Here is an 11371-nt window from a genome sequence, read left to right on the forward strand (position 1 = left end):
GGTTAGAGATGAGTCACCGCTGAGAGCAGCTGCAGTGGCCGAGCAGTGGCAGCAGAGAGGCAGACCTGAGCTGAGGGGGGAGCGGCAGGCAGGTGAGAGTGGGAGACCAAGCCAGGGGACAGGGAGAGGGCCTCCCAGTCCCCAGGCTGCCGGCAGGACCAGCAGGCTCAGGGACCCACAGGCTGCAGAAGCCAGTGGGGGTGGGGGGGGTGCAGCTTCCCCTGCTGCCAGGTGGTGGTGGAGACAAAGGGCAGGGTGGGGGCTGCAGGCCGGCTGGGGGGTGGCCAAGGATGCTGGAGGTTCAGTTGACTTGTACGCGAGGCCCCCCACTGCCCCTCTCTCCAGCACATCTGAGAGTCCCCGAGGATCATGGCAGGCAGCCTGGAGGCGGTGGCCATGGACTGTGAGATGGTAGGGCTGGGACCCTTCCGGGTGAGTGGCCTGGCTCGTTGCAGCATCGTGAACTTCTCTGGCATCGTGCTCTATGACAAGTTCATCCGGCCCGAGGGGGAAATCACAGATTACAGGACCCCAGTCAGTGGGGTCACACGCCAGCACATGGAGACAGCCACACCATTTGCTGTGGCCAGGCTAGAGGTAAGTGAGGTGCCAGATGCCAGCCAGGCCAAGGGGGGATGGCAGACACCCCACCCCCCACTTCCCTGGCTCCTTCCCTGGGCTCAGGATCTGTGAGCTGTGACTCCACTGTGTAAGATTCCCTGTACTTCTGTGGGAAGAAACCTGTTGTTGGTATCTCCATCACATCCCTGAGAAAGTTTCCTGCCATCAGAGAACTGTAGACTCACAGCTGGGAGCTGCCTTTGGGGCATCTGGTCCAACTTGCTGGTCTTGTAGAAACTGAGTTCCACCTGAAGTCTCCCCATGCAGTGACTTGGGGTCTGCATTCCCAATCTTTCCTCTCCACCAGGCTGCCACTGGTAAGCCCTGCAGGGAAATGAGGAATGGGCCCTGGGCTGAGGCCCCCAGCAGGAGTCTCTGGCCCTCCCAGTTCTGGAGAATAGGCCAGAGCCTCCTGGGTAGAGGGCAGATGTCACTCCCAGACTAACGTTTTGGCCCTTTGTACACTGCTCAAACTTGAAGCTCAAGTTTATGGTCCCAAGATTTCCCACCCTCTTGCCCTTTAGCTTGTGATTTCCTCTCCAGGTCTAACTTTCAGTTTCTCTGAATTACTAAGCAGAAAGCAAAACTCACCCTAAAAGTGTCATCAGGGTTACTCACCACCAGGAAGGTTCAGAAGGGCATGAAAGAGCATCCATTTCTAGGCTGGTGGAGCGTGGCAAAGTCCGTGAAGAAATCGGGAAATTGAAGTTCTTTTTAACTGCACACACCCAGCGTGTGCCAGACTCCAGGCGCTGGAGATAAAACCATGACAATAGCTACTATTTACTGAGTACTCACCACACTCGGACGCTCCCATAAGCATGGCCATATGTGAGCTCATTCACTCCCCACGAACAGCCCTGCCAGGTGGGCTCTCAGGAGCTGTTAACTCAGAGTTAAGAGGGCCAGTTGGATCCTGGCTCTGTTGCTAACCAGCTGAGTTACCTTGGGCAAGTTACTCATCCTCTCTGTACCCAGTCTCCCCATCCGTAAAAGAAAATTACAACTTTGTAAGGTTGTTATGAGGATTGAGAGAGTGCCTATATAAATACTCAAAAATGTTAACTGTTATGATTGTTTACTTTATTATTCCCATGTTACAGGTGAGGAAACTGAGGCTCACCTGAACTAAGTGTGTTAGTTTGCTAGGGCTGCTGTAACAAAGCACTACAAATTGGGTGGTATAAACAACTGAAATTTATTGCCCCACAGTTCTGGAGGCCAGGAGTCTAAGATAAAGGTGTTGGCCGGGTTAGCTCCTTTTGAGGGCAGAGAGGGAGAATCTGTTCCATGTCTCCAAGCTTCTGGTGGCTGTTGGCAATCATTGACATTCCTTGGCTTATAGAAACATCACCCTGATCTCTGCCTTCATGTTCACATGGCATTGTCTCTCTGTGTGTGTGTCTCTGTCCAAGTTTCTTCTTTTTAAAAGGACACCAGTCTTGAGATTAGGAGTCCACCTTCTTCCAATATAACCTCATCCTAACTTAACTAATTACATCTGAAATGACCCTATTTCCAAATAAGTCACATTCTGAGGTCCTGGGGGTTAGGATTTCAACATGTGACTTTAGGAGAGTGGGGCACAATTCAATCCTGGTGTTATCAGCACCACACTAACCAACTGAGCTAACCAGACGGCCCTCTTTTTAGTTTTTGTGTGTGTGTGTGTGTGTGGTTGGCTGGTAATGGGATCCGAACCCTTGACCTTTTTTACCTTTTTAAATATGGCTATGAGGTGATTTAAAATTACATGTGTGGCTTACATATATGTAATTAAAAACATATATTTCTATTGGACAGCACTGTTCTAGAAGTATGAAGAGGATACTGGAGGAGCCCTGGGGAGGGCACAGTATATCAGGGTGGTACTGGAGAGACCCCTTGAGGCTAGTGGTATTTGAAAGGATTGGGGGAAATTCTGTGTAAGCAGTTAAGTGGGCCATAGGGAGCCACTGAAGATTCTTTTTTTAAAAAAAAAAAAATGGCTGGTAAGGAGATCTTAACCCTTGACCTGGTGTTGTCAGCACCACGCTCAGCCAGTGAGCTAACCAGCCATCCCTATATCGGATCCGAACCCGTGACCTTGGTGTTATCAGCACCACACTCTCCCAAGTGAGCCACGGGCCAGCCCCTAAGCCACTGAAGATTCTTGAGCAAGGGTATGGCAGGATAAAAACCAGTTTTAAGAAAACTAGAATGGGGCTACCATAGAGGAGAGAGATGAGAGTGAGAAAAGAGATGACAACAGGGAGAAGAATCAAAGGCCCTAGGGAGTAGTCAATAGGGCCTGAGTCATGTGTGGCAGACAGAGAATTAGAAAGAAGGAAATGTTAGGAAGGAGGAGACCAAAGGAGAGTCACCAAGAGGGGAAGGCAACATAGCAAAGAGGTGGGGATCTGTTCAGGTGCTGATGGGAGGCCCAGGGACACTGCAAGGAGCTCCCCACCGAGCAGACAGGTAGACAGTATGTCCCTATCCTTTCTTCTCATCCCCAGCCTCTCTCCCCACCTGAGTGACAGAAAGGGGTGGAAGAGCCCAGGGCAGGGAGAGGAGGCAGTAGAAAAATGCCTCTCACATTCCCTGGCCTGCACATCCAGATCTGGAAAACTGCAGTTCTCTGGATGTCCCTGAGCACTGGCCTGGGGGTCAGGACACCTCAGTCTTCATCCAGACTTGGTGCAGAAATGCTTTTGTGTCTCAGTAAGAGGTTATGCCAAGCCCAGGCCTTCAGATGGGTGACACAGAGCCCTGCTCAGACTGGAATGAGGCAGGGGTCTGAAAACCAGATAGGTCTTTGGAACCACATCTGAATTCCTGATCCATCGCTTACTGGTTTGTATGACCTTCAGCAAATTACTGAACCTTTCTGGGCCTCAGTTTCCTCATTAGTGAAAGGGAAGCAGTAATACCTCCTCCCTGGCCTCATGTAGGTTGGATGCGGTGACATGAGCTGAGAACCTAAGCATATTGCCTGGCCCATGCTGATCTTCACTAAATGTGACCATGGAGAGAGAAGGGGAGAAACCCAGAGTACACATCCCAGTCCCCTTTCCAACTTCCCTTGAGAATTGCGGTCTTAGATGCTGACCCCCCATTTCCTGCCTGCTGTGCCTAGTATGCTTGCTGCCAATCTCTCCTACCCTGCTGCCAGAGAAACATTCCCCAGCCCTGCTCAGATAACAGACACCCCCCTCATTCAAATACCTTCCAGAGCTCCCATTGCCTAGCAGTCATGGCTCTGCAAACTCGTCTACCTTTCCTGCCTTCTCTCATAGCTCAGCCATTGCCCACCCTGTTGTCCACCCAAACCCCTACTTTTCCCTGTTCCCTGTCCTTGTCTAGAGATGGTACCATTCTGGCAGCCCCAGGCCAGAGGAGTCCTTTCTGATGCCCTCCCCTAGTGATTTTAATTCAGTAGGTCTGGAATAGGGCCTAGCCCTCTGGATTTTTGGGTCAGACCCACTTGGGAAATACATGGAAATAGAGTGGAAACACAGAGGAAGAAGTGTGCAGGCAGAAAGCCACAACCAGGCCTGTCACTTCCCTGCTGTGTGACCTTGGTACCCCCTCTCCCTGTTGGTCAGAGGGTATAACATTCCCCACCTTGTAGGGGCTATATTTCCAATTCCAGAAATCTTCATTGAGTGCCATCATTGGCCTGGCAGAGCTCTCTGTCCCTAGGTTCTCAGTAGGTGATAAAAATAACAACTATAATAATAACAGGGTCAGGTGGATCCAGACACTGCATCTCACCTTTCAGCTTACTAGCTGTGTGCCTGGGCAAGACCCTTAACCTCTCTGATCCTCAACTCCCTTCTCTGTAAAACGGAACTAAGAATAATCTTGTCGAGGAGCCTCAGGGTGAGATAAGGAAAGTGCCTGGCACTGTGGAGATCAATAAATGCCCCTCCCCCCACTTAACTTCTTCCAGGAATTTGAGAGCTGCCACCCCCTGTGGCAAAGTCAGACACACACCTGTCTGGAGACACTGAGTCAGGGTAGGTCCCATAACCCTGAGGCCCAGCCTGCACGCACCTCCCCATCCCCTCCCTGGGCTCCAGCAGTTCCCTCTACTCCTGCCCTGCCCAGCCCTGTCTCAGAAAGTTGGTGGAGCCCTGGCTGCTAATGAGCCACTCAAGCTTCACCAGCACAGGCCCACACCTTACAAATGAGAAAACTGAGGCCCAGAGAGGGTCTTTGACATCCCTGAGGCCACACAGCAAGTGCCAGCAGTCTTTCCCTGACCAGTGCCCAGCATCTTTATCCTGAAGAGTTGTTGGTATTGCTCTGCTAAACAGATGTTCTCTTCTTTCCCTTCTTTTGCTTGTCTACCCCCTTATTTCATTTGTCTCATCATGAGTCCATGGTGCCTAATGTAGCCCCCTTCCTGTCCCCCCAGGGACTCTTGGGCTCGGGAAGTGATGAATTTTCCAGGAATCCACATCACAATGACTTGGCCCTCTTATATCTGGGACTGGCTGTGGCTGTCTCTGGTATGGTAGACAAGTTCCTTCAGGGCTTTGTGGGTCCTGGGCCTAAGCCAAGCTCCTAGACGGAGAAAACAGGCCACATTGTTGAGAAACATAAAGAATGTTAGCAAGAAAAGGCACATGACCCACAGCCGCCCCACGCAACCACAACCCCCCCCCACACACACACACACTGCATGCTGAGCCAGTGCTAGCACCGTTTCCTCCACACGGACAATTCCCCTTAAGCTGCTGCTCTGAGCTCATGTGTCCTGTTGTCATCTCTTAGTGTGACCCCCAAAACAGCAACACCACACCTGTTAGAGATGCAGAATCCTGAGCCCTGCCCCAGAGCGGCATTCCCCAGGTGACTGCTAAGCCCATTAGGTGTGGGAAGCGCTGGTGTATTTCTGGAATGGTGCTCCGTCGCCCTTCCAGTGTGCTCTCCCCAGTCCCCTAAGTTGAACACAGGCTGCTTCTGGAGAAGGCCTCCAACAAAATCGTGTGAATGGCAGAGCGGGCTGGTGAAATTGCCTGTTGACAGTGGATGGACAGACCCTGCTTCCTACACTGTGACCGTGGACAAGCCTCGGTTTCCTGTGGTCACCGAGGGAAAACATATTAGAGAGACCACAGGATATCTCAGGAAGCCACCAGCCATCTAGAAGGAAAAGCAGGACATGAGGAAGGTGTTGGCCATCCAGAAGGCTCTTTCCCGGGGCACAGACTAAGATCATGGGCTGCACACAGAGAGAGAGATAAAGGCTGTCAGAGAGCTGTCCAAAGCGGGCCTCAAATTATGAGCTGCTCCTCAGCCTGGGCTTGGTGCAGCTCACCCTGTTTATTATTAGGCCCCCTTCCCATTCTCTTTGACAGCAGCCAAGTGAAGAAAGCTGATAGCCTCTGTGGCTAGAGCACAGGAGGCTGTCTATGTGGGAGGGGACGCTGGGCTAGGGGCACTGTTGGGTCGCCCCCACAGCTCTGCCGCTGGGCTAGTGGAGGCCTGGAGCTGTCCTGCTTTTCCAGCTCAGCGTGGTGATCATGAGCAGGCACTGGAGCCAGACCACTGGCTTTGAAGCCTGGCTCTGCCATTAACTAGCTGTGTGACTGTCCCAGTTATCTAATAGTGCTTAGCAAATCACCCCAAAACATAGTGGTTAAACAATGTCAATATTTATTTAGCTCATGCAGCTGCAATCTGGGGAGGGCGTGGCAGGCAGGGACAGCTCTTCAGCTGAGGCGTCTTGAAGGCTGGGGCTGGAATCATCTAGAAGTTCGCTCCCCCACTGTCTGGTAGCTGGTGCTGGGCTTCCCCAGGCACATCTCTCTATCTCTGTGTGGCCTCTCCGTATGTTTTCTCGGCATGGTGGCTTGGGGGTGGGTGAACTTCTTACATGTCAGCTCAAGGCTCCCAGGATTCTAGCCCCAGAGAGAAATCAGAAGTCACAGAGGCCAGCCCATATGCAAGAGGAGAGGGATTAGATCCCATCTTTTTTGAGAGGAGCATCAGGGGATTTGCAAACTTTTTTTACAATCATCAGAGTAACCTTGGGCAAATCACTGCTCTGTGCTTTAGTTTTTTCATTTGTAAAATTTGGTTAAATACATCTTTCCTTTCTCACTGTATGAGTTTTCTATGACTGCTGTAACAAAGCCATCAACTTAGTGGTTTAAAGCAACACAAATTTAATATTTTACAGTTATGTAGTCAGAAGTCCAACATGGGTCTCACTGAGCCAAGGTCAAGGTGCCAGCTAGCCTGGATTCCTTCTGGAGGCTCTGGAGGAGAATCTATTCTCTTGCCCTTTCTGGATTCTAGAGGCCGCCTGAATACTTTGACTAATGACCCCTTCCTCCTCCAAAGACAGCCACAGCATGTCACGTTCTTCTCACATGGAATCACTCTGGCCTCCACACATGACTCTTGTGATTATGTTGGGTCCATCCAGATAATCCAGGAAATACCTCTACTTTAAAGTCATCTGATTAGCAATCTCAAGTCTACCTGCAACTTTATTCCCCTTTGCCATGTGACATATTCTCAGGTTCTGGGGATTAGGGTGTGGACATTTGGGAGGTCATTATTCTGCCTGCCACAATACGGTTGTTGAGAAAATTAATATAATATATATGATGTATTTTGATGCATACTTGGCCCTTGGCTATTACACATCTGAGCAGCTGAGGGAGTCTAAGGTCTTCAGCACAGGCCTAAACTGTTAAGTGTGAAGAGGGACCTAGTCCAGTTGCCTCTTTTCATAGATGATATGTTTGAAACCCAGAGAGGGATGATGATTTGCCCAAGGTCACACAGCAAGTCTAGGAGGGGCTGCCCCCTGCCATCCCTGTGACTGCACCAAGTTGCCCCAGACCTCCAGAGGACCCTAGGTGATTATGTGGGGTGTGTGTCTTCCTGGCCAGATCCTACAGCTCCTGAAAGGCAAGCTGGTGGTGGGTCATGCCCTGAAACACGACTTTGAGGCGCTGAAGGAGGACATGAGCGGCTATGCCATCTATGACACATCCACCGACCGGCTGCTGTGGCAGGAAGCCAACCTGGGCCACTGCAGGCGCGTCTCCCTGCGTGTGCTGAGCGAGCGCCTCCTCCACAGGCACATCCAGGTGAGGGCCTCCTCCTCCCCAGGCTGGGGCCCCTTGGGTGGCCCCAGGCCTCCAGGACTCTCTCAAAACCCCCAGAAGCTCCAGTGCAAATATTTGGTGCAAAGACTTTCTGGTCCTCTACTCTTGAGAAACTGTGTGCTTGTGAGAGAGGGAGCGTGTCTTTGTTTGGACTTCCTGAGACAAGGATCAGAGTGCAGAAGTTTGAGGGGTGACCCCAGGACACACGCTGGTATATGGAGGATGAGGGTAGGGAAGCAAAAGCATCCCCCAAAAGTTTGTTTTTGTTTGTTTAAACCAAGCCATTTACTCCATGGGAAATGAAGCTTAATCCCACTGCAGAACTCTGGGAATTGGTGTAAAGCACACCCCTCGGACACAGCCCACGGTAGGGTCCAGGGAGCTGGGTGGGGTGGTTACGTACCAGTTTCCACCAGGCATCAGTCGTTGCTGCTCCTGGGTGCTAGTTCCTCAGCTCTTTTGGCTGGTGGGCCAAGCAGGCACCTGCAAAGCCGGCAGGTAAGGGTGGATGTAGGAGGTGGGAGTTCACCCAGCTGGGAAGGGCAGAGGGAGGCCAGCTGGACACTAGGAGCTGGGACTGCAGACGGGGTCCTCCAGGCCAGCAGCTCCTTATTAAGCACCTGCTCCATGCCAGGCTGGGCGAGATGCTGGGACGCAGGTGAGCAAGACCTGTCCCTGTCCTTGGTAAACTCTTGATTGGTGAAAGGTGGCCCATAACCAGATCATCAGCGTGCATTATGGGGAGTGTGTGAGGGAGGAAGGGCAGTGCCCTGGGCGAGGGATGAAGGGTGGGGCTGGTGGCGCAGATGACTAGATCTGAATGAAGTTTCAAGAGTGAGTCTTAGTCAAGGAGGGCAGGAGGGGAGTACGTGGTGGGGGTCATGAGCCAAAGCTTGCAGTGTGGGGGACTGCTTGGCTGAGTGAGTGGGCTCGGAGCATGGAGCCCCTCCCCTTGCTGGTAGGAATTGTGTCCAAAGCAGGGAATGGGCCCAAGTCTGGGCCTCTCTGTTACCCCATGGCACAACAGACCAGTCTGGGCTTTTCTTGAAGCCCTTGTCACTCTGTGGCTTTCAGTCTGGGGCCTTGTTCTAGGGGCTTCAGCCTGAGCCATGGCCCCTCTCAGGCTCTGTCCCCTCTTCCCTGCTTGTTCTAGGGACTCAGCTCCCATCCTACCGCAGCAACTCCCACTGCATTGATGTCCCTAAAAACCAGCCCCCAAGCCCTCCTGCATTTGGATGGGATGATGATGATCACTGCAACCAGACAGACCCATAGGACACAAGGCAGTAATGTGGGGGATTGTCACAGTTGGGTAGAGAGAATAAAATGGCATTCTGTGGGCTCCCCACCCCAAACCACCAGCTTGATAGGCTGAGCACACAGGAAAGGGAAGGGCCTTCCTGTTCATCAAACTCCCTGGGGGTGCTGGGCACTTGCCATCGTCTCATTTCATCCTCGAAGGCAGATGTGATTGGGCCCATTTTACAGAAAAGGAAACAGAGGCCCAGGGAGGAAAAGTGGCTTGACCATGTTCACAGAGTTCATAGGCAGGGGAGCAGGAATTCAAACCTGGTTTGTCAGATTCCACATCTGGGGCTTTCCACCTCCCCACACTGGTGAGCAGAGAAGGATGCTCGTGCCATCTCCTGCTTCTGTCCTCAGCTTGCTTCTCCACAGAGTGGCAGAGTGTATAATCTCTCTGTGCCTTGGTTTCCTCATCTGTCAAGCAAGGGTGATATAAGGCACCGAGCACAGCAGCCGGGGCAGCACCACACTACCTGCTCGCTTATTAACAATACAGAGTAAAACTGACAACAAGAAAAAGCTTTTCAGAGCTTGACTGCCCCATCAGGAGTCCATAACATCTAGTCTGGAATGTCTGGAAAAGGAGCCTTTGTGAGGAAAAGAAGCCCTCTCTGGACAGAGGACACCAAGAAAATGCAGCCAGGCCTAAGCAGCCCTGCTGGGCCCCATGCTGGATCCCACCGGGATGTCATGACCTAGCAGGGAATGTGAAGGGAGGTGCAAGCTCACTGCAGTGAATTTGCCTGGCATGATGTGCTCTTTGGGATAGAAATCCCAGCTCCACAGTCTGTTTCACTATTGATGAAACGGGGAAACAATCATATCCAGCTCAGAGGGTTTAATGAGATAGCACTGAGCCTAGTGCTCAGCTCAGGAAGAGGTGGCAACTAAGTGTCCCTTCTCCCTTGAATGAACTGAGTGGCTTCCTCTGACTCTCCTGGGCACCTGCCCCCATAAAGTCTAGACCCCCCAGCACAGCATTCAAGGCCTTTGTGATGGGTCCCAGCCCCCCACCCCTCCAGCACCGTCTCTCCTATCCCCTTGGTGGAGCTCTTATTTTAGCTGCACACACCCTCCATGTTTCCCAAATGCTTGCCACAGGTGCTCTCCGCATACTAATGGCCTTTCCCATGTCCCTAGCTGGAGTCCCTCACTCCTTCCTTGGTATCCTGAGCTCCTTTTTGGAGCTGTTTCAGCTGCTCTGAGTGTCTGACAGCAAGTCTGCCACGATCTCCACCATTGTAAGTGCCCTGAGGAAACAGCCTGTTTCTCAGGATGCTAGATTTCGTGCCCAGGATTAGTGCCTCTGGCCCCGTGGGTGAATGTGAGGAAGCCAGGCCAGCTCTAGCCACCTGCTGTGTTTTCCAAGTTCAGGATGTCAGAGGCCTCAGGGAAACTCCTAACCACTGACCCACCTTGGGGCCCTGGAAATTGGAGTGTGAGCAGAAAAGGCCCGGTTCACTGGGTCTCTGGATTCAGCCTCACCCCGAGTCCCCACTCTGTACCTGTGTCTGCAGAACAGCCGGCATGGACACAGCTCGGTGGAAGACGCGAGGGCGGCGATGGAGCTCTACCGAATCTCCCAGCGACTTCGAGCCCGCTGAGGGCTGCCCCTTCTGGCTGTATGGGACGAAAGCTCAACCCAGTTCCTTCCTTAGGAACTAGAGGCTTTCATCTCTTCAAGACAACAACTCCCCTGCTTTTGGAAAATGCATTTTTAATAGTAAAATGGCTCAATATTTTCTCTACTTTTTTGTTGGTTCCTCTTCTTGTCTTTTTTTTCTCTCTGAGCCAGATTAGTGGTGGACAGGACACAGTTCACATGATGTTGACAGAGGGTGAAGACTTATGCCCGGGCGGGGGGGGGGGGATGTCAATTTCCTTAATGTCTTGAGTCCTGTGGGTCCAAGAAGAAGCTTTGGAATCTAAGTGGCTCGTGAATTAATAACCCCTCCTCTCGCCTCCCTTTTCCTGTCACCCAGAGGGGTAGCTTTATTTTCTGGGGTGGCACCCGGCTCAGAGGTTCATTAATCTCATCTTGAGGTTGGTGCCACAGCACTCATGAGCTTCAAAACAAAGGTACAGGAAGTGTGATGGGTGTCACCCCTGGTGACCTTGAGCTAGTCACCCCTCCTGTCTAAGTTCATTTTGTGCTGCTGTAACAGAATATCACACACTGGGTCATTTATAATGAGCAGAAATTTATTTCTCACAGTTCTGGAGGCTGGGAAGTCCAAGATCAAGGCATGAGAATCTGGTGAAGGCCTTCTTGCTGCATCACCCCATGGGGGAAGGCAAGGGTGGCAGGGAGAGGGGGATGCAGAGGAAGATAG

General features: G+C 51.9%; 1 protein-coding gene across 1 annotated transcript; it reads left to right on the forward strand.

Annotated features, from left to right (window-relative positions):
• Nucleotides 1-10724, forward strand: ISG20 (interferon stimulated exonuclease gene 20). The gene is made up of 4 exons (XM_063091806.1): nucleotides 1-92; nucleotides 346-597; nucleotides 7515-7715; nucleotides 10556-10724. The coding sequence occupies exons 2-4, from the start codon at nucleotides 370-372 to the stop codon at nucleotides 10640-10642; spliced, it is 516 nt and encodes a 171-aa protein (XP_062947876.1). The 5' UTR covers nucleotides 1-92; nucleotides 346-369; the 3' UTR covers nucleotides 10643-10724.
• Nucleotides 10725-11371: the final 647 nt, after the last annotated feature.

This window comes from Cynocephalus volans, chromosome 3 (assembly GCF_027409185.1).
Source record: "Cynocephalus volans isolate mCynVol1 chromosome 3, mCynVol1.pri, whole genome shotgun sequence".
Classification (NCBI taxonomy): Eukaryota; Metazoa; Chordata; class Mammalia; order Dermoptera; family Cynocephalidae; genus Cynocephalus; species Cynocephalus volans.

Coding starts and splice junctions, on each gene's coding strand:
- ISG20 (XM_063091806.1), top strand. CDS start 370: ATGGCAGGCAGCCTGGAGGCGGTGGCCATGGACTGTGAGATGGTAGGG. Junction 598..7,514: donor TTGCTGTGGCCAGGCTAGAG/GTAAGTGAGGTG, acceptor CTTCCTGGCCAG/ATCCTACAGCTCCTGAAAGG. Junction 7,716..10,555: donor TCCTCCACAGGCACATCCAG/GTGAGGGCCTCC, acceptor CTGTGTCTGCAG/AACAGCCGGCATGGACACAG.